This window comes from Pseudophryne corroboree, chromosome 4 (genome assembly GCF_028390025.1).
Source record: "Pseudophryne corroboree isolate aPseCor3 chromosome 4, aPseCor3.hap2, whole genome shotgun sequence".
Taxonomy (NCBI): Eukaryota; Metazoa; Chordata; class Amphibia; order Anura; family Myobatrachidae; genus Pseudophryne; species Pseudophryne corroboree.
In genome coordinates, this window is record NC_086447.1 from 495,853,226 (window position 1) to 495,876,761 (window position 23,536).

At 48.3% G+C, this 23,536-nt stretch overlaps 1 protein-coding gene across 3 annotated transcripts in view; it reads right to left on the reverse strand.

Annotated features, from left to right (window-relative positions):
* The window catches only part of TUBE1 (tubulin epsilon 1), a 147,559-nt gene that overhangs the window by 46,382 nt on the left and 77,641 nt on the right, over positions 1–23,536 (reverse strand). For all 3 annotated transcript variants that reach the window (XM_063917155.1, XM_063917154.1, XM_063917153.1), the window contains 4 exons: positions 15,673–15,730; positions 13,118–13,233; positions 6,612–6,733; positions 6,076–6,263 (listed from right to left, as the gene is read on the reverse strand). In XM_063917155.1, the coding sequence (XP_063773225.1) occupies positions 6,076–6,263; positions 6,612–6,733; positions 13,118–13,218 (411 nt within the window). In that variant the 5' untranslated portion in view covers positions 13,219–13,233; positions 15,673–15,730. The remainder of the gene's footprint in view (positions 1–6,075; positions 6,264–6,611; positions 6,734–13,117; positions 13,234–15,672; positions 15,731–23,536) is intronic.

Genomic DNA, 23,536 nt, shown 5'->3' on the forward strand with positions numbered 1-23,536 from the left:
TCCAGACCTCAGTTAAGGAAACTGTGCCCGGAAGAGCTGACAGTACAAGGAAAGGATTTTGGAATCCAGGGTAAGACTCATACCAGTCACACCAATCACACCGTATAACTCGTGATAAACTTACCCAGTTAACAGTATGAACAACAACAGAGCATCAGACAAACCTGATACAACCATAACATAACCCTTATGTAAGCAATAACTATATACAAGTATTGCAGAAGAAGTCCGCACTTGGGACGGGCGCCCAGCATCCACTACGGACTACGAGAAATAGATTTACCGGTAAGTAAAATCTTATTTTCTCTAACGTCCTAGTGGATGCTGGGGACTCCGTAAGGACCATGGGGATTATACCAAAGCTCCCAAATGGGCGGGAGAGTGCGGATGACTCTGCAGCACCGAATAAGCAAACACAAGGTCCTCCTCAGCCAGGGTATCAAACTTGTAGCACTATGCAAAGGTGTTTGAGCCTGACCAAGTAGCCGCTCGGCAAAGCTGTAATGCCGAGACCCCTCGAGCAGCCGCCCAAGAAGAGCCCACCCTCCTTGTGGAGTGGGCTTTTACCGATTTTGGAAACGGCAATCCAGCCGCAGAATGAGCCTGCTGGATCGTGTTACAGATCCAGCGAGCAATAGTTTGCTTTGAAGCAGGAGCACCCAGCTTGTTGGATGCATACAGGATAAACAGCGACTCAGTTTTCCTGACTCTAGCCGTTCTGGCTACATAAACCTTCAAAGCCCTGACTACATCCAGTAACTCGGAATCCTCCAAGTCACGAGTAGCCACAGGCACCACAATAGGTTGGTTCATATGAAAAGATGACACCACATTTGGCAGAAATTGCGGACGAGTCTGCAATTTGGCCCTGTCCATATGGAAAACCAAATAGGGGCTTTTATGTGACAAAGCCGCCAATTCTGACACACGCCTAGCCGAAGCCAAGGCTAATAGCATGACCACCTTCCACGTGAGATTTTTTAACTCCACGGTTTTAAGTGGCTCAAACCAGTGTGATTTTAGGAAATTCAACACCACGTAAAGATCCCAAGGTGCCACTGGGGGCACAAACGGGGGCTGAATATGCAGCACTCCCTTTACAGACGTCTGAACTTCAGGTAGAGAAGCTAGTTATTTTTGAAAGAAAATGGATAGGGCCGAAATCCGGACCTTAATGGACCCCAATTTCAGGCCCAAAGTCCCTCCCGACTGTAGGAAGTGAAGGAAACGGCCCAGCTGGAATTCCTCTGTAGGGGCATTCCTGGCCTCACACCAAGCTACATATTTTCGCCGTATACGATGATAATGTTTAGCCGTCACGTCCTTCCTAGCCTTTAATAGCGTAGGAATAACCTCATCCGGAATCCCTTTTTCTACTAGGATCCGGCGTTCAACCGCCCTGCCGTCAAACGCAGCCGCGGTAAGTCTTGGAACAGACAAGGTCCCTGCTGCAACAGATCCTGCCTTAGAGGCAGAGGCCATGGGTCCTCAGCGAGCATTTCTTGCAGCTCTGGATACCAAGTCCCTCTAGGCTAATCCGGAACAATGAGTATTGTTCTCACTCCTCTTTTCCTTACGATTCTCAGAATCTTGGGTATGAGAGGAAGAGGAGGAAACACATAAACCGACTAGAACATCCACGGTGTCACCAGTGCGTCTACAGTTATCGCCTGAGGGTCTCTTGACCTGGCGCAATACCTCTGTAGCTTTTTGTTGAGGCAGGATGCCATCATGTCCACCTGTGGCAGTTCCCACCGACCTACAATCTGCGTGAAGACTTCTTGATGAAGTCCCCACTCTCCCGGGTGGAGGTCGTGCCTGCTGAGGAAGTCTGCTTCCCAGTTGTCCACTCCCGGAATGAACACTGCTGACAGTGCTCATACGTGATTCTCCGCCCATCGAAGAATTCTGGTGGCTTCCGCCATCGCCACCCTGCTCCTTGTGCCGCCTTGGCGGTTTACATGAGCCACTGCGGTGATATTGTCTGATTGAATCAGCACCGAATGGTTGCGAAGCAGGGTCTCCGCTTGACTTAGGGCGTTGTATATGGCCCTTAGTTCCAGGATATTGATGTGAAGGCAAGTCTCCTGACTTGACCACAGCCCTTGGAAACTTCTTCCCTGAGTGACTGCCCCCCACCCTCGGAGGCTTGCATCCGTGGTCACCAGGACCCAGTCCTGAATGCCGAACCTGCGGCCCTCGAGAAGTTGAGTACTCTGCAGCCACCACAGAAGAGACACCCTGGCCCTGGGGGATAGGGTGATCAACCGATGCATCTGTAGATGCGATCCGGACCACTTGTCCAACAGATCCCATTGAAAAGGTCATCGCATGGAACCTGCCGAAGGAAATGGCCTCGTATGACGCCACCATCTTTCCCAGGACTCTCGTGCAGTGATGCACCGACACCTGTTTTGGTTTTAAGAGGTCTCTGATCAGTGTCATGAGTTCCTGAGCCTTCTCCGTCGGGAGAAAAACCTTCTTCTAGTCTGTGTCCAGAATCATGCCCAGGAAGGGCAGACGCGTCGTAGGAATCAGCTGCGACTTTGGAATATTCAGATTCCAGCCGTGCTGTTGTAACACTTCCCGAGAGCGTGCTACACTAATCAGCAACTGCTCTCTGGACCTCGCCTTTATGAGGAGATCATCCAAGCATGGGATAATTGTGACTCCTTGCTTTCGCAGGAGCACCATCATTACTGCCATTACCTTGGTAAATATTCTCGGTGCCGTGGACAGACCAAATGGCAACGTCTGGAATTGGTAATGACAATCCTGTACCACAAATCTGAGGTACTCCTGATGAGGTGGATAAACGGGGACATGAAGGTAAGCATCCTTTATGTCCAGACACACCATAAAATCCCCCTCCCTTGCGATGACCGCTCTGAGCGATTCCATCTTGAACTTGAACTTTTCAAGTATATGTTCAGGTATTTAAAATTCAATATAAGTCTGACCGAACCATCTGGTTTCGGGACTACAACATGGTCGAATAATAACCCCCTCCTTGTTAAAGGAGTGGAACCTTGACCACCACCTGTGGAAGATACAATTTGTGAATTGCAGTTAACCCTGTTTCCCTCTCGGGGGGGGGGGGGGGGGGGAAGCCGGCAGGGCCTTCAGTGAGGAGGCATCTTCTCAAAGTCCAGCTTATATCCCTGAGACACAATATCTATTGCCCAGGGATCTAACAGGGAGTGAACCCACTTGTGGCTGAACTTACGAAGGCGTGCCCCCACCGGGCCTAGCTCCGCCTGGATTTTCGTAGAGGCCGGGGAGGACTTCTGTTCCTGGGAACTAGCTGTGTTGTGCAGCTGGTTTCCTCTGCCCCCGCCTCTGGCAAGAAAGGACGCACCTCGGACTTTCTTGTTTCTTTGTTCGAAAGGCTGCAGTTGATAATGACGTGCTTTCCTAGGCTGTGCAGGAATATAAGGCAAAATATCAGAATTACCAGCTATAGCTGTGGAGACCAGGTCCGAGAACCCTTCTCCACACAATCCTCAGCCTTCCATATGCCACTTAAGTTGGCATCATCGGTCCATTGCATATTCTACAGGAACGTCAAGCAGAAATCGACATAGCTTTGCCTCTAGGACCCAGTATACTCATGTCTCTTTGGGCATGTTTTATGATATATATCTCTTAAGACAGCATCTTTAATATATCTATAAATATATCTCTACATATACATATATATATATATATATATATATATATATATATATATATATACATACTAGGGTCTCAATTTCTGCTGATAAGGTACCTGTCCACGCTGCCACAACGCTATAAACCCATGCCGACACAATCGCCGGTCTGAGTAGTGTACCAAAATGTGCACGCTATCTGCAGGATCCCTGAGGATAGCTGTTAAATCAGGGCTACCTTTTGGGCAAACATGACACCCTGGGGGAAGATTCCCATCACATCCTGGCCCTAGTGGGGAAAGGATAATGCCTGAGAATTCTTTGTGGGAAGCTGCAGTCTCTTGTCTGGAGATTCCCGCTCTTTTTCCTCATGAGAGGAGGGAAATTTACCTCAGCTTTCTTCCCCTTAAACATGTGTACCCTTGTGTCAGGGACAGATGAGTCATCAGTGATATGCAAATCATCTTTATTACAATAATCATATATTGAAAACTTTTCTGCCATTTTGGCTGTAACTTTGCATTATCGTAGTCGACACTGGAGTCAAACTCTGTGTCGATATCAGTGTCTATTATTTTGGATAGTGAGCATTGTGAGACTCTGAAGGTCTCTGCGCCATAGGGACAGACCTGGGTAGATTTCCTGTCTGTTCTCTAATCTTTTGTGCAATAAATTCACCTTAGCACTTACACATATCCAAACAGGTGTCGGCGTTGTCGACGGAGACACCCTCTCACATACATATTAGCTCCATCGCCTCCTTAGGGGAGCCTTTTACCTCAGACATGTCGACACACACGTACCGACACACCACACACACAGGGGATGCTCTATTTGAAGACAGTTCCGCCACAAGGCCCTTTGGAGAGACAGGGAGAGAGTATGCCAGCACACACCCCAGCGCTATATGACCCAGGAATCACACAGTAACGTAGTGTTAACCCAGTAGCTGCTGTATATTGTTTTTACGCCAAATTTATGTGCCCCCCCTCTCTTTTTCACCCTCTTCTATCATGCTTCTGCAGGGGAGAGCCTGGGGAGCTTCCTCTCAGCGGAGCTGTGGAGAGAAAATGGCGCTGGTGAGTGCTGAGGAAGAAGCCCCGCCCCCTCAGCGGTGGGCTTCTGTCCCGCGATTTTGTGTAAAATAATGGCGGGGGCTCATGCATATATACAGTGCCCAACTGTATATATGCCCACTTTGCCAAGAGGTCTCTAATTGCTGCCCAGGGCGCCCCCCCCTGCGCCCTGCACCCTACAGTGACCGGAGTGTGTGGGTGTAATGTGGGAGCAATGGCGCACAGCTGCAGTGCTGTGCGCTACCTCATATGAAGACAGGAGTCTTCTGCCGCCGATTTTGAAGTCTTCTTGCTTCTCTTGCCAGCTTCTGCCTTCTGGCTCTGCGAGGGGGACGGCGGCGCGGCTCCGGGATCGGACGACCAAGGGTGAGTTCCTGTGTTCGATCCCTCTGGAGCTAATGGTGTCCAGTAGCCTAAGAAGCACGACCTATCCGCAGTTAGTAGGTTTGCTTCTCTCCCCTCAGTCCCACGTGGCAGAGAGTCTGTTGCCAGCAGATCTCTCTGAAAATAAAAAACCTAACAAAATACTTTCTTATTAGCAAGCTCAGGAGAGCTCACTAAAGTGCACCCAGCTCTGTCCGGGCACATATTCTAACTGAGGTCTGGAGGAGGGACATAGAGGGAGGAGCCAGTGCACACCAGTATTCCTAATTCTTTCTTGAAGTGCCCTGTCTCCTGCGGAGCCTGTCTATTCCCCATGGTCCTTACGGAGTCCCCAGCATCCACTAGGACGTTAGAGAAATCGGCATTTCTGCACATGCCTATGCACCGCAATGCGCACACGTGGCGTACGGGTACAAAGTCCTTTGTGGTTTTGCACGGGTTCTAGCGAAGCTTTCAGTCGCACGGCACAACGCAAGAAGATTGACAGGAAGGGGGCGTTTCTGGGTGTCAACTGACCGTTTTCAGAGTGTGTTTGGAAAAACGCAGGCATGGCTGGGCGAACGCTGGGCAGGTGTGTGCCGTCAAAAGCCCTCCCTCCAATGTTAGAATCAACGCACACGAAGAGTAAGTCCAGGGCTGGTCTTGTTTTGCACAAAATGTTTTTGCAGGCGCTCTGCTGCAGAGGTGTTCGCACTTCTGCAAAGAGAATATACACTCCCCAGTGGGCGGCGGCAATGCGTTTGCATGGCTGCTAATAACTGCTAGCGAGCGATCAACTCGGAATGACCCCCCATAGCCTTTAACACTCAATGCAGCAGAAGCTGATTTAGACAAAAATTATTACTTTGCTTTCTATTCTAGCATTGACAAGTACACTTAACCATAATTTCAAGCAGGAATTACGTCTTCAAGAATTACGTCTTAAAACAAGAGACCGGACAGATGTAAGATTTTAAGGATCTTACCTGATTTTCTATGGGCAGCACACAGTCAGCGTGTTCAGTGAGTTCTCTCATGGCTAATACGCTGTTGTATGGAGAGGTGATAACATCATCCTCAGCTGATGGGTATACAGAGGTAACAAATCTGTACACCTCTGGGAATTCATCCTCAAGCACATTCAGTACGAATGTGCCTAACCCCGATCCTGTACCTGATAGGGACAAACAGTTTCAATAATGAATGACTGGACCATAATGACAGTAATCTATTATTTGAGCTCACTTTATAACATGGGTCTACAATCTGTGGCCCTCCAGCTGCTGTGAAACTACACATCCCAAAATGCCCTACCACAGTTTTGCTATTAAGGTATGCTAAAACTGGGGCAGGGCATGCTGGGATGTATAGTTCCACAGCAGGTAGAGGGCAGCAGGTTGAAGACCCATGCTTTATAGGATTACAAAATAAAAGTAGACAACAAAATACATTTCCAATGTTGAACACTATGCCTCAGTACACATTGTCATTGTTAGACATGTAAATGTTTAAATCTGCTTACCTCCTCCCATCGAATGAATCACAAAAAAACACTGCAGACAATCACACTGCTCTGCTGCCCTCCTCAAATTCTCTACAATTTGCTCACGGTACTGACAACCATACAGCTTGTGGCCAACTGCCCTGCATATGCAAATAAAATAGCATGCTAGCATAAATAAAATATAACACACACATTAATATATGCAACAAATGTATTAAAATAAGAATTTACTTACCGATAATTCTATTTCTCGTAGTCCGTAGTGGATGCTGGGAACTCCGTAAGGACCATGGGGAATAGCGGCTCCGCAGGAGACAGGGCACATCTAAAGAAAGCTTTAGGATCACCTGGTGTGCACTGGCTCCTCCCCCTATGACCCTCCTCCAAGCCTCAGTTAGGATACTGTGCCCGGACGAGCGTACACAATAAGGAAGGATTTTGAATCCCGAGTAAGACTCATACCAGCCACACCAAGCACACTGTACAACTTGTGATCTGAACCCAGTTAACAGCATGATAATAGAGAAGCCTCTAGAAAGATGGCTCACTACAACAATAACCCGAATTTTTTGGTAACAATAATTATGTACCAGTATTGCAGACAATCCGCACTTGGGATGGGCGCCCAGCATCCACTACGGACTACGAGAAATAGAATTATCGGTAAGTAAATTCTTATTTTCTCTGACGTCCTAGTGGATGCTGGGAACTCCGTAAGGACCATGGGGATTATACCAAAGCTCCCAAACGGGCGGGAGAGTGCGGATAACTCTGCAGCACCCAATGAGAGAACTCCCGGTCCTCCTCAGCCAGGGTATCAAATTTGTAGAATTTTACAAACGTATTTGCTCCTGACCAAGTAACTGCTCGGCAAAGTTGTAAAGCCGAGATCCCTCGGCAGCTGCCCAAGATGAGCCCACCTTCCTTGTGGAGTGGGCATTTACAGATTTTTGGCTGTGGCAGGCCTGCCACAGAATTGTGCAAGCTGAATTGTACTACAAATCCAACGAGCAATAGTCTGCTTAGAAGCAGGAGCACCCAGCTAGTTGGGTGCATAGAGGATAAACAGCGAGTCAGATTTCCTGACTCCAGCCATCCTGGAAACATATATTTTCCGGGTCCTGACAACGTCTAGCAACTTGGAGTCCTCCAAGTCCCTAGTAGCCGCAGGCACCACAATAGGTTTGGTTCAGGTGAACGCTGAAAACCACCTTAGGGAGAAACTGAGAACGAGTCCTCAATTCCGCCCTGTCCGAATGGAAAATCAGATAAGGGCTTTTACAGGATAAAGCCACCAATTCTGACACGCTCCTGGCCCAGGCCAGAGCCAACAGCATGACCACTTTTTCTGTGAGATAATTTAACTCCACAGATTTAAGTGGGTCAAACCAATGTGACTTTTGGAACCCAAAAACCACCTGGAGATCCCAAAAGTGCCACTGAATGGCACAAAAGGAGGCTGTATATGCAGTACCCCTTTAACAAATGTCTGAACTTCAGGGACTGAAGCTAGTTCTTTTTTGGAAGAAAATTGACAGAGCCGAAATTTGAACCTTAATGGACCCCAATTTCAGGCCCATAGATACTCCTGTTTTCAGGAAATGTAGGAATCGACCCAGTTGAATTTCCTCCATCGAGCCTTACTGGCCTCGCACCACGCAACATATTTTCGCCAAATGCGGTGATAATGTTTTGCGGTTACATCCTTCCTGGCTTTGATCAGGATAGGGATGACTTCATCCGGAATGCCTTTTTCCTTCAGGATCCGGCGTTCAACCGCCATGCCGTCAACGCAGCCGCGGTAAGTCTTGGAACAGACAAGGTCCTTGCTGGAGCAGGTCCCTTCTTAGAGGTAGAGGCTACGGATCCTCCGTGAGCATCTCTTGAAGTTCCGGTTACCAATTCCTTCTTGGCCAATCCGGAGCCACTAATATAGTGCTTACTCCTCTCTATCTTATCAATCTCAGTACCTTGGGTATGAGAGGCAGAGGAGGGAACCCATACACTGATTGGTACACCCACGGTGTTACCAGAGCATCTACAGCTATTGCCTGAGGGTCCCTTGACGTGGCGCAATACCTGTCGAGTTTTTCCCAACGGGTTATAATCATGTGGAAAACTTCTGGGTGAAGTCCTTACTCTCCCGGGCGGAGGTCGTGCTGAGGAAAACTGCTTCCCAGTTGTCCACTCCCGGAATGAAAACTGCTGACAGTGCTATCACATGGTTTTTCGCCCCGCGAAGAATCCTTGCAGCTTCTGCCATTGCCCTCCTGCTTCTTGTGGCACCCTGTCTGTTTACGTGGGTGACTGCCGTAATGTTGTCCGACTGGATCAACACCGGCTGACCTTGAAGCAGAGGTCTTGCTAAGCTTAGAGCATTGTAAATGGCCCTTAGCTTCAGGACATTTATGTGAAGTGATGTCTCCAGGCTTGACCATAAGCCCTGGATATTCCTTCCCTGTGTGACTGCTCCCCAGCCTCGCAGGCTGGCATCCGTGGCCACCAGGACCCAGTCCCGAATGCCGAATCTGCGGCCCTCTAGAAGATGAGCACTCTGCAACCACCACAGGAGGGATACCCTTGTCCCTGGTGACAGGGTTATCCGCTGAAGCATCTGAAGATGCGACCCGGACCATCTGTCCAGTAGGTTCCACTGGAAAGTCTTGCGTGGAATCTGCCGAATGGGATTGCTTCGTAGGAAGCCACCATTTTTACCCAGAACCCTTGTGCATTGATGCACTGAGACTTGGTTCGGTTTTAGGAGGTTCCTGACTAGCTCGGATAACTCCCTGGCTTTTTCCTCCGGGAGAAACACCTTCTTTCTGGACTGTGTCCAGGATCATCCCTAGGAACAGAAGACAAGTCGTCGGAACCAGCTGCGATTTTGGAATATTGAGAATCCAATCGTGCCGCCGCAACACTACCTGAGATAGTGCTACACCGATCTCCAACTGTTCCCTGGATCTCACCCTTATCAGGGAATCGTCCCAGTAAAGGATAACTAAAATTCCCTTCCTTCGAAGGAATATCATCATTACGGTCATTACTTCAGTAAAGACCCGGGGTGCCGTGGACCATCCCTACGGCAGCGTCTGAACTGATAGTGACAGTTCTGTACCATAACCCGAGATACCCTTGGTGAGAAGGGTAAATTTTGACATGAAGGTAAGCATCCTTGATGTCCCGAGACATCATGTAGTCCCCTTCTTCCAGGTTTGCAATCACTGCTCTGAGTGACTCAATTTTGAATTTGAACCTCTGTATGTAAGTGCTCAAAGATTTTTGATTTTAAAATCGGTCTCGCCGAGCCGTCTGGCTTCGGTACCACAATAGTGTGGAATAATACCCCGTTCCCTGTTGCAGGAGGGGTACCTAAATTATCACCTGCTGGGAATACAGCTTGTGAATGGCTTCCAAAACTGCCTCCCTGTCAGCGGGAGACGTCGGTAAAACAGACTTTTGGAAACGGCGAGGGGAATACGTCTCGAATTCCAATTTGTACCCCTGAAAAATTACCTGAAGGATCCAGGGGTCTACTTGCGAGTGAGCCCACTGCGCACTGAAATTCATTGAGAACGGGCCCCCACCGTGCCTGAACCTGTAAAGCCCTAGCGTCATACTGAGAGCTTGGCAGAGGTGGAAAAGGGTTTCTGTTCCTGGGAACTGGCTGATCTCTGCAGCCATTTTCCTCTCCCTCTGTCACGAGCAGAAAAGAGGAACCCTTTTGTCCGCTTGCCAACCAGGACTGCGCCTGATAATACGGCGTCTTATTTTGAGAGGCGACCTGGGGTACATCCCCTTTTTTAAGGCAATACTTCCAAATGCCGTTTGGAATCCGCATCACCTGACCACTTTACTGGTATAATTTGGACAACGCACTTATACTTGATGCCAGTCGGCAAACATTCCGCTGTGCATCATGCATATATAGAAATGCATCTTTTAATTGCTCTATAGGCAATAATATACTGTCCTTATCTAGGATATCAAATTTCCAGTCAGGGAATCCGACCACGCCAACCCAGCACTGCACATCCAGGCTGAGGCGATTGCTGGTCGCAGTATAACACCAGTATGTGTGTAAATACATTTTAGGATACCCTCCTGCTTTCTATCAGCAGGATCCCTAAGGGCGGCCATCTCAAGAGAGGGTAGAGCCCTTGTTCTTACAAGCGTGTGAGCGCCTTATCCCCCCTAGGGGGTGTTTCCCAACACACCCTAACCTCTGGCGGGAAAAGGTATACTGCCAATAACTTTTTAGAAATTATCAATTGTTATCGGGGGGAAACCCACGCATCATCACACACCTCATTTTATTTCTCAGATTCAGGAAAACTACAGGAAGTTTTTCCTCACCAACATAATACCCCTTTTTTGGTGGTATTTATATTATCAGAAGAGTGTAAACTTTTTCCATTGCCTCAATCATGCAATGTGTGGCCCTATTGGAAATCACGGTTGTCTCTTCACCGTCGACACAGGAGTTAGTATCCGTGTCGGCGTCTGTATCTGAGGTAACGGGCGCTTTAGAGCCCCTGTATGAGACGTCTGGACATGCACAAGCTGAGTAGCCGGCTGTCTCATGTCAACCACTGTCTTTTATACAAAGCTGACACTGTCACGCAATTTCAACAGTACATCCACTCAGGTGTCGACCCCCAGGGGGTGACAACACTATTACAGACACTCTACTCCGTCTCCTCATCATTTTTCTCCTCATACATGTCGACACAAACGTACCGACACACAGCACACACACAGGGAATGCTCTGATAGAGGACAGGACCCCACTAGCCCTTTGGGGAGACAGAGGGAGAGTTTGCCAGCACACACCAGAGCGCTATATATATACAGGGATAACCTTATATAAGTGTTTTTCCCTTTATAGCTGCTGTATTGTTTATACTGCGCCTAATTTGTGCCCCCCTCTCTTTTTTAACCCCTTTCTGTAGTGTAGTGACTGCAGGGGAGAGCCAGGGAGCTTCCCTCCAACTGAGCTGTGAGGGAAAATGGCGCCAGTGTGCTGAGGAGATAGGCTCCGCCCCTTTCTCGGCGTCCTTATCATCCGTTTTCTTGTATGTTTTGGCAGGGGTTAAATGCATCCATATAGCCCAGGAGTTATATGTGATGCATTTATTTTAGCCATAAAAGGTTTTCTATCGATTTATTGCTTCTCAGGGCGCTGCCCCCCCAGCGCCCTGCACCCTCAGTGACCGGAGTGTGAAGTGTGCTGAGAGCAATGGCGCACAGCTGCGGTGCTGTGCGCCTACCTTTATCTGAAGACAGGAAAGTCTTCTGCCGCCGATTTTTCCGGACCTCTTCGCTCTTCTGGCTCTGTAAGGGGGCCGGCGGCGCGGCTCCGGTGACCCATCCAGGCTGAACCTGTGATCGTCCCTCTGGAGCTAATGTCCAGTAGCCTAAGAAGCCCAATCCACTCTGCACGCAGGTGAGTTCGCTTCTTCTCCCCTTAGTCCCTCGATGCAGTGAGCCTGTTGCCAGCAGGTCTCACTGAAAATAATAAACCTAAACTAAAACTTTCACAAAGAGCTCAGGAGAGCCCCTAGTGTGCACCCTTCTCGTCGGGCACAGAAAATCTAACTGAGGCTTGGAGTAGGGTCATAGGGGGAGGAGCCAGTGCACACCAGGTGATCCTAAAGCTTTCTTTAGATGTGCCCTATCTCCTGCGGAGCCGCTATTCCCCATGGTCCTTACTGAGTTCCCAGCATCCACTAGGACGTCAGAGAAATCGGGTTTTATGTTTCCTCTTGCAAGGCAAATCACCATTAAAAATAATTCATTAAAACTTTTTTCTAATTTGTTTATAATTCTCATTTTGTGGGTCATTCTGACCCGATCGCACGCAGCAGTTTATCGCAGCGGTGTGATCAGGTGAGTACTACGCATGCGCCGGTGCATGCAAGGTGGCCGATGGCCGTCGTTGCCTAGTGATCGCCTGATTGACAGGCAGAGGCGGTCGCCAGGCGGGAGGGGGCTAACGCCGCCGCTTAGGGGGCGTGGTCCGGCCAACGCGAGCATGGCCGGATCGTTGGGGGGGCAGGCCGCGGCGGCTGCGTCATGTAACACGCAGCCGCTGCAACCCGGACAGTGAAGAGATTCTCCCGGCCAGCCGGGAGGTACTCCTGAAATGCAAAAGCATTGCCGCTGTGTGATGTTTTGCACTTCTGCAGGAGGGGGGCGCCTGACATGCAGAGCAGATTAGCCCTGTGCTGGGTGTCCCCCCGCATGTCAGTGTGACTGATTGTAGCTGTGCTAAATTTAGGACAGCTATGATCAACTCGGAATGACCCCCTTTATCCCCTCACATTACATATTCAGTTGCATCCCGAGTATCAGATCTACCATTCGACTAAGCTACAGACAGGATGGGGAAAGCCTAAGTCAGAATTTACTGAATCGGACATTTCTGCATGCATGTCTGACCAATATAAGTCCACCAAGATAATAAAGCAGGCATTGGAGGCACAGTTCATGCTACAAAAGGTTTATCCTTCAGCCTCTCTTACCAATTATTTCCAGAGCCAGATACATCAGTAATGAACTGCTTGCTATCAAACAAGTCTCGAAGAGGGCCTTGTAATATTTCATTAACTACTCCTTCTTCCATATCTATTAAGACTGCCTAGGGAAAATAAAAAAATAATAGAAAAATTAAGGAACAAAAAAATACATGTATCCATCCCATGAGAATTGCAGAATTGCAAGAACACACACACACACACACGGGTCAATATTCATAATGTAGACATAAGAATGTCGACATTTACTATGCTGACATTTATCATGTACACACTGATAAAATGTTGACATGTTAGACTGACAAAATATCGTCCCTCAGTGGTAACTTACCTTCTCCCAGCGGCTGCAGTGGTTTCTTCCGGGTCCCGGCGGTCTTGTGAGTGTGATTATGAATGTCAACCTAATGACTACATCCCCACACACAGACACACTGAATTTATCATCAATACCCACAATATTTATGCATGCATTCAAATCACTGATATAACTGGGTCTTTAATTTCCTTGGGGCCTAATTCAGGTCACATCACAATCGTGATGTGACCACAATTTCAGCAACAAACCCCCCTCACCGTGCATGCGTAGGTCCCGTCCTGTACATGTGCTTGCAGTTAATGAGGTCGGCCCGCATTAACTGTGAATGCCGCTGCCTAATTGACAGATGTGTTCATGGGGCGGTAACCAAGCGCTTTAAGGGCTGCGGCGTGGAAATGACGGAGGGTCGGAGGCATTTTAGGTGCAGCCTGACACACAGCCGCTCCGATCGAAAAAATGGCGTCGGAACTCCTACTGTCGCAGCCAGTCTGTGCCGGCAGGAGGCATCCACAGTTTCTGCGACCACGCTGAAATTAAAGCACGATCGCAAATACAGCGGGTGGGCGGAAAGAAGAATCTGCAATCCTTACTGAATTTGGACCATGGTCCGCAAGTCTTTCTTTATGACTTGGTGGATCCTGGTTATTCCAATAAAGCTGGATTTCAGAGTCATGTGGTTAACAACTTCAGATGATACAACTCGTACACCCCACCCATAGCAGGGGTGATGGACACAAAAAAAAAACAAGTGACAAAGTTTAACAAAACATAAACCACACAATGCATTTTGTCATAGACAGCTTCCGCAGGGAATTGTGAACTAGCAGTCTTCGGCACCTGTACCAGCGTTTCAGGGCACTACGGATGGTGTAATGGGGTTATGGGTTCCATTCCCACCATGTCCCCAAGGATGTGGAGTTTGCACATTCTCCCCATACTTGTGTGTGTTTCACCCGGGTTCTCCAGTTTTCTTCCACAATCCCAAAAAATACTGGTAGGTTAATTGGATCAAGAAACATTGGTATCCCCCAGCACACTGGATGACATCAGCAACAGGATTTCATAACTACACGGTGGTAGAAATCTCAGAGATCTCAGTTGTACACATTTGCAAAGGTATGGGAAGCCCCAAGGCCGCTTCAAGGCATCTCTGAGTACTGGGGGTACCTAACATTAAGTCTGAGGTTTTAGTGTACTACTGAATCACTTAATTCAATGTCTGCTTGTGTATGTAGCCAGAATAAAGAGCCTAAATCAGTATGGGTTGTAGTTGTGTGAAAAATCGCACAACTACCACCCTTTACACTAGCATGCAGGGGGACACCCAGCACAGGGCATATCCACCCCGCATGCCAGGCCCTTCCTCCCCGCTAACATGCGAAGTGCTCACATGTTAAGGACAGCCCGCTGCCTGTGCAGCCTAGCTGCAAAGGCAGACTACCCGCCAAGTTTAGGTCATGCAACCGCCGCTCTCTGCCCCACAAACGGTTCAGACACGCCCGCCAACAGGGGGCCAGCGCAAATGAGCCCCTTGCAGGCACGGTGGCCGCTTACGCGCGCCACGCAATCTATTCTCCCTCCAGGGTGGTCGTGGACCCCCAAGAGGGAGAAAAGGTGTCGGTATGCCGGTTGTCGGGATTCCGCCGCCGGTATACTGTGTGCCGGGATCCCAACAACTGGTATACTGAATACCACCCATCCAGACCACACCCCCCCAACACTGCCTCAAAAACGTTTCGTCAAAGCCCCCTCCCGCCCACGCCTCTGCCTGTTAATCATTCAGAGTCGTTCACATATGTGAGATGCAGTCGCATCTCATTGTGTGCGCACGCGCAGTGCGGCTATTGTGTGTGCACACACACTACAGAAGGGCTTCAGCGTGTGAACACATAGTAGATGCATTCCATGCTGAATTAGGCCCAAAATCTGAAGATTTTGATATACAAACTGCAGTAACAAATATTTAATATATTAATACAGAAAATTCTAAATTCTGCAGGCTATTCATGAGTGTAAATTTAACAAAACATATACATTAAACCCATTAAATTAAGAGAGCAAATTGGTTTGCAATAGAATAAAAACATGTATATACAGTATTTGCACGCATGCACTAATGTATTTTGTTTTTAAGTGATAGCATATTAGCTGCACTACATGCAAGTCTAATAGTACTGCCAGTTCTAGATATGCCACTTCAGGATGTAATCAGTATCACTTGTCTTACTCGTGCTTTAAGTGAGCAAATCTTCCCTCGCTGAGCATCTGTTCCACCAGTTTCTGCTCTAAAAAAAGAGAGAAGCAACATATTAAAACGAATAGCTTCACCATTTATAAACTTCTCTTATATACTATTAGCAAAAATGACAGAGACAGCACTATGCATTTTAAAGTTTCAAAACCTAGTTGTACAGTAAAATATCTATTTCAAAATATTAGATACTCGTATACTTTGAGGGTTTCTCTACATAACAGCTTTTGTTTTTATGTTAATGTATCCCTCATTCCTGGTTCTCAGCAAACATTGGGTTGAAGATAATTAAATAAATGAGCAAAATACACCCGGTGACGTCAATGGGATGTTAGTTGGTCCTGGTTCATTCCACACTCACTGTGCTATTAAATATGCACTAGGCAGTACGAACTTTGAGGTTGTGTCCTAGAATGAACACGACGACAAAGAAGAAAATAAAGATGGTTCCTCAAACCACCCAGAGAAAATATTTAAATGTTTACAGCTGCAATGGTCTGATTCTCACCACTCTCTCGTATTCGCATGCATGCCCTTGTTCATGGAGTACGAAGATGTTTTGCTACTGCACGTCTAAGGGTCTATTTTAAGCTCATAAGAGCAGGGCCTTCTTTCCTCGTGCGTCTTTCCTTTTCTTACTTACTGTACACTAAGGGTCATTCCGAGTTGTTCGCTCGTTATTTTTTTCCGCTACGGAGCGATTAGTCGCAAACTGCGCATGCGCAATGTTCGCAGTGCGCCTTCGCCAAGTAAATTAGCACATAAGTTTGGTATTTTACTCACGGCGTAACAAAGTTTTTTCATCGTTACGAAGTTTTTTCATCGTTCTGGTGATCGGAGTGTGATTGACAATGAAGTGGGTGTTTCTGGGCAGAAACTGGCCGTTTTCTGGGAGTGTGCGGAGAAACGCTGGCGTTTCTGGGAAAAAGGCGGGAGTGTCTGAAGAAACGGAGGAGTGTCTGGCCGAACGCTGGGTGTGTTTGTGACGTCAAACCAGGAACGAAACTGACTGAACTGATCGCAGTGTAGGAGTAAGTCTCGAGCTACTCAGAAACTGCTAAGAAATTTCTATTCGCAATTCTGCTAATCTTTCGTTCGCAATTCTGCTATGCTAAGATACACTCCCAGAGGGCGGCGGCTTAGCGTGTGCAATGCTGCTAAAAGCAGCTAGCGAGCGAACAACTCGGAATGAGGGCCCATCTTCAGTAGCGGATCTTGCCATGGGCAAGCAGGACTTTTGCCCGGGGCGCCGCCTTCCGGAAGGCGCCGGCGTCATCCGGATGCCGCCGCACCATGGCAAGATCCGCCACTGTGCAGTGTGCCCCCCAGCAGTGCCCCCCCCCGCGCTGTGAGAAGGGAACCAGACGCTACGCGTCTAGTTTCCCTTCGTGGCGCTGGTCCCCCCCGCTGTGAAGGGAATCAGACGCTAAACATCTAGTTTCCATTCATGGAGAGGACCTTTGCTGTGCGGTGCACGATGACGTCGTCGCACACCGCACAGCATTGTGGCACAGACGCTAGGGGTCATAATTGACCTGTAGTGCCTATGCTGTGCTATGGGAGAGACGTCATGACTGACGTCTCTCCCATAGATCCGAGGAGAAGAGCGGCGCCGGCGGAGGTCTGCAGCTCTGGAATCAGGAGCGGGGATTGTAAGTATACTTTGTTTTTTTTTTTGTTTTTAAATTTCCTTTCAGCGGCGCTACAAATGGGCGCGTGACTGACCACGCCCCCGTATTAAGCCACGCCCCTGTCTTTTGCCCGGGGCGCCACAAGGGCAAGAACCGGCCCTGACTATATTATACTCTGTACTCCCTTTGATGGCACCTGACTCCCGGTTTTCCATACTTGTCCTATATTTTCTTGAACTGTAAGTACTGTTTTCTTGTTTGCTCATTTGATTATGTACTGTGTAATGGGCGCTGCGGATCCCTTGTGGCGCCATATAAATAAAAGGATAATAATAATACAGGTTGAGTATCCCATATCCAAATATTCCGAAATACGGAATATTCCGAAATACGGACTTTTTTGAGTGAGAGTGAGATAGTGAAACCTTTGTTTTTTGATGGCTCAATGTACACAAACTTTAATACACAAAGTTATTAAAATATTGTATTAAATTACCTTCAGGCTGTGTGTATAAGGTGTATATGAAACATTAATGAATTCTGTGAATGTAGACACACTTTGTTTAATGCACAAAGTAATAAAAAATATTGGCTAAAATTACCTTCAGGCTGTGTGTATAAGGTGTATATGAAACATAAATGCATTCTGTGCTTATATTTAGGTCCCATCACCATGATATCTCATTATGGTATGCAATTATTCCAAAATACGGAAAAATCCCATATCCAAAATACCTCTGGTACCAAGCATTTTGGATAAGGGAGACTCAACCTGTAATAGGATTTTAATACCTACCGGTAAATCCTTTTCTCCTAGTCCGTAGAGGATGCTGGGGACTTCAAAAGGACCATGGGGTATAGACAGGATCCGCAGGAGACATGGGCACACTAAAAGACTTTGACTGGGTGTGAACTGGCTCCTCCCTCTATGCCCCTCCTCCAGACCTCAGTCATAGGAACTGTGCCCAGGGGAGACGGACATTTCAAGGAAAGGATTTTTGTTAAACTAAGGGCGAGACACATACCAGCCCACACAACAACACACCGTACAACTGGAATAGCAGGAATACCAGATAACAGTATGAACTAACAACAGCAACAAGCTGAACACAACTGATACACAACCTTTGTGCAACCAAAAACAACAAGTATCAATACAAACTACAAGAAACAGTCCGCGCTGGGATGGGCGCCCAGCATCCTCTACGGACTAGGAGAAAAGGAATTACCGATAGGTATTAAAATCCTATTTTCTCTTACGTCCTAGAGGATGCTGGGGACTCCAAAAGGACCATGGGGTCTATACCAAAGCTCCAGATCGGGCGGGAGAGTGCGGACGACTCTGCAGCACCGATTGAGCAAACATGAGGTCCTCCTCAGCCAGGGTATCAAACTTATAGAACTTAGCAAAAGTGTTTAAACCTGACCACGTAGCTGCTTGGCAAAGTTGAAGTGCCGAGACCCCTTGGGCAGCCGCCCAAGAAGAGCCCACCTTCCTGGTAGAATGGGCCTTCACTGACTTCGGCAACGGCAACCCAGCCGAAGAATGAGCGTGCTGAATGGTATTACAAATCCAGCATGCAATAGTCTGCTTGGAAGCAGGATTTCCAATCTTGTTGGAAGCATACAGGACAAACAGAGCCTCCATTTTCCTAACAAGAGCCGTTCTGGCGACATACATTTTCAAAGCTCTTACGACATCAAGAGATTTTGGGACTGCCACAGCATCCATAGCCACAGGTACCACAATAGGTTGATTTATGTGAAACGAAGAAACCACCTTCGGCAGAAATTGTGGACGAGTCCACAATTCCGCTCTATCCACATGAAAAATCAAATATGGGCTCTTGTGAGACAAAGCCGCCAATTCTGACACTCGTCTGGCAGACGCCAAAGCCGAAAGCATGACCACCTTCCAAGTGAGAAACTTTAACTCAACCTTACGCAAAGGTTCAAACCAGTGAGACATAAGAAACTGTAACACCACTTCAAGATCCCACGGTGCCACAAATGGAGGATGGATATACAGCACTCCCTTCACGAAAGTCTGAACCTCAGGAAGGGCGGCCAATTATTTTTGAAAGAAAATAGATAAAGCCGAAATCTGCACTTTGATGGAACCCAATTTCAGGCCTGCATCCACGCCTGCCTGCAAAAAATGGAGGAAATGACCCAAATGAAACTCCTCCGCAGGAGCCGATTTGGTTTCACACCAAGACACATATTTTCTCCAAATACGGTGATAATGTTTCGCCGTGATCTCCTTTCTAGCCTTAAGGAGAGTGGGGATGACTTCCCCGGCAATACCTTTCCAAGCTAGGATCTGGCGTTCAACCTCCACGCCGTCAAACGCAGCCGCGGTAAGTCTGGAAACACTCAGGGTCCCTGCAGTAACAGGTCCTCTCGTAGAGGAAGCGGCCAAGGATCTTCTACTAGTAACTCCTGAAGATCCGGATACCAGGCCCTCCGTGGCCAATCGGGAACGACGAGTATTGCCTGAAACCTTGTTCGTCTTATAATCTTCAACACTCTTGGAATGAGATGAAGAGGAGGGAACACTTACACCGACTGAAACACCCATGGAGTTACCAGGGCGTCCACTGCACTGGCTTGGGGGTCCCTTTACCTGGAACAATACTTCGGAATACTTCGGACACCATCATGTCTATTTGAGGAATTCCCCAATTACTTGTTACTTTTGCAAATACCTCTTGATGAAGAGCCAGCCCACTCTCCTGGATGGAGATCGTGTCTGCTGAGGAAGTCTGCTTCCCAGTTGTCCACGCCCGGAAGGAAGACTGCTGACAGAGCACTCACGTGCTGTTTGGCCCAGCGGAGAACCCTTGTGGCCTCCGCCATTGCCGCCCTGCTCCTTGTTCCGCCTTGGTGGTTTACGTACGCCACCGCTGTTATGTTGTCCGACTGGATCAGGACAGGGAGACCCTGAAGAAGGTTCTTTGCCTGCAGGAGGCCGTTGTAAATGGCTCGTAACTAAAGAACATTTATGTGGAGACAAGATTCCTGGCTTGACCATTTTCCCTGGAAACTTCTTCCTTGTGTGACTGCTCCCCAGCCTCTGAGACTTGCATCTGTGGTTAGCAGGACCCAGTCCTGGATTCCGAAACGGCGTCCCTCTAGAACAGGCTTTCCCAACCACGGTCCTCAAGGCACACTAACAGTGCAGGTTTTAGCGATATCCAGGCTTCAGCACAGGTGACTTAATTAGTAGCTCAGTTATTTTGATTTAACCATCTGTGCTGCAGCCTGGATATCACTAAAACCTGCACTGTTGGTGTGCCTTGAGGACCGTGGTTGGGAATGCCTGCTCTAGAAGGTGAGAACCGTGCAGCCACCACAGGAGAGATATCATGTTCCTGGAACACAAACTTATTTTCCTGTGCATGTGTAGGTGAGACCCGGACCATTTGTTCAGCAGGTCGCACTGAAACACCCGGGCACGAAACCTGCCAAACGGAATGGCTTCGTAAGCCGCAACCATCTTCCCTAGCACTCGAGTGCATTGATGAATCGATACTCTTGCCGGCTTCAGAATCTCCTTGACCAGAGCTTTTTCCGCCGGAAGAAACACTCTCTGTAGTTCCGTGTATAGGATCATGCCCAAGAAGGGCATCCGATTTGTCGGGATCAACTGAGACTTTGGCAAATTTAGAATCCAACCGTGATGTCGCAGAACCGATAGGGAGAGTTCCACATTTCTTAGCAACTTTTCCTTTGATCTCGCCTTTATCAGGAGATCATCCAAGTACGGGATAATTGTGACCCCCTGCTTGCGAAGGAGTACCATAATTTCCGCCATTACCTTGGTAAAAACCCTCGGGCCGTGGAAAGCTCAAACGGCAACGTCTGAAATTGGTAATGACAATCCTGCACCGCAAATCTTAGGAAGGCCTGATGAGGAGGATATATCGGGACGTGTAAGTATGCATCCTTTATGTCAACTGACGCCATAAAATCCCTCCCTTCTAGGCTGCAGATCACAGCTTGAAGAGATTCCATCTTGAACTTGAAAGTTTTCAAGTATGGATTGAGGGATTTTAGGTTCAGAATTGGTCTGACCGAGCCGTCCGGCTTCGGCACGACAAAGAGGCTCGAATAGAACCCTTCCCCCCGTTGGGACGGGGGAACCGGTACAATGACCCTCTGTTGACACAGATTTTGTATTGCAGCATTTACTACTTCCCTTTCTAGAAGAGAAACTGGCAAGGCCGACTTGAAAAAGCGGCGGGGGGGTATCTCCTGAAACTCCAGTTTGTACACTTAGGAGACTATGTCTAAGCCCCAAGGATCCAGGGCCGATTGAACCCAGACCTGACTGAAGAATCGGAGACGGCCCCCCACCGGCACGGACTCCCGCAGGGGAGCCCCAGCATCATGCGGTGGACCTGGTAGAGGCGGGGGAGGACTTTTGGTCCTGGGTGCCAGGCACGGCAGGTGACCTCTTTCCCCTTCCTCTACCTTTTGAAGCGAGGAAGGACGAGCCCTTTCCTTTTTTGTATTTATTAGGCCGAAAGGACTGCATCTGGTAATGGGGCGCCTTTTTCTGTTGTGTGGGAACATAAGGAAGAAAAGATGACTTACCCGCAGTAGCGGTAGACACCAGGTCAGCAAGGCCATCACCAAACAAGACACTACCTTTAAAAGGAAGAGCTTCCATAGCTTTCTTGGAGTCGGCATCAGCATTCCATTGATGAATTCATAGCGCCCTCCTGGCCGAGACCGCCATGGCATTGGCTCTTGATCCCAAGAGCTCAATATCCCCCGCCGCATCCTTTAGGTAATCCGCAGCGTCCTTGATATAACCAAGAGTCAAAAGAATGTTATCCTTATCAAGGGTATCCATATCAGAAGCTAAATTATCAGCCCACTTAGCAATAGCACTACTCGCCCACGCCGACGCCACAGCAAGTCTGAGTAATGCACCAGTAGTAACGAAAATGGCCTTTAATGTCGTCTCCTGCTTGCGATCCGCCGGATCCTTGAGGGCAGTCGTGTCAGGAGACGGAAGTGCCACCTTTTTGGACAATCGGGATAGAGCCTTGTCCAAATTTGGAGGCGACTCCCATTTTTCCCTGTCGTCAGAGGGGAAAGGCTATGCCATAAAAATTCTCTTGGGAATCTGCCACCATTTGTCAGGCGACTCCCAAGCCTTTTCACAAAGAGCGTTCAGTTCATGAGAGGGGGGAAACTTCACCTCAGGCTTTTTCCCTTTAAATAAACAAACCCTTGTATCTGGAACAGGGGGTTCCTCAGAAATATGCAAAACATCTTTAATAGCCACAATCATGTACTGAACACTCTTAACAACCTTTGGATGTAAAGTAGCCTCATTGAAATCGACACTGGAATCAGAGTCTGTGTCGGTATCTGTATCTGCCATCTGGGTAAATTAACGTTTATGTGACCCTGAGGGGGTCTGTACCTGAGACAAAGCGTCCTCCATGGATTTCCTCCATGTTTGTGTCTGAGAATCAGATTTGTCCAGCCTCTTAGACAATAAAGCCACATTTACATTCAGTGTACTCAACATATTCACCCAATCAGCAGTCGGCTGTGCCGACAGAGTCATACCCAAATCCTTTTCTGCGCCCCCAGTAACTTCCTCCGGGAGGAACACTCAGCCTCAGACATGTCGACACGTAGTACCGACACAACCACACTCACACCGGCGAAATAAAGGGGACAGACCAACAGGGAAGCCTGTAGAGAGAACACAGAGGGAGTATGCCAGCTCACACCCCAGCGCCCATATGCTACAAACAAATAATATATGGTGTTTGTGCTGTAATATACATATAAAGCACCAAAATTGCATGTGCCCTCCCCCCCGTTTCGCTCCCTTGTTACTTGTAAGGAGCTTGGAGATCCGGGCCAGCGTCTTTGCAGCGGCTGTGGAGAGAGAAAATGGCGCTGGTAAGCTGTGCGGCTAAGCCCCGCCCCTTCCCGGTGCGCTGTAGTCCCGCTCAAATTTGAAATTTTTATACTGGCGGGGGTATCGTATACGGTGCTCGGGCACCGAATACGCCTTGTGCCAGTGCAAAAAAGCCTTCAGTAACCTGCTGCCCAGGGCGCTCCCCCCCAGCGCCCTGCACCGTGAGTGCCGTTGGTGTGTGTGGGAGCATGGAGCGCAGCGCGACCGCTGCGCTGTACCTTCCGTCACTGAAGTCTTCTGCCATCTGAAGCCTTCTGTT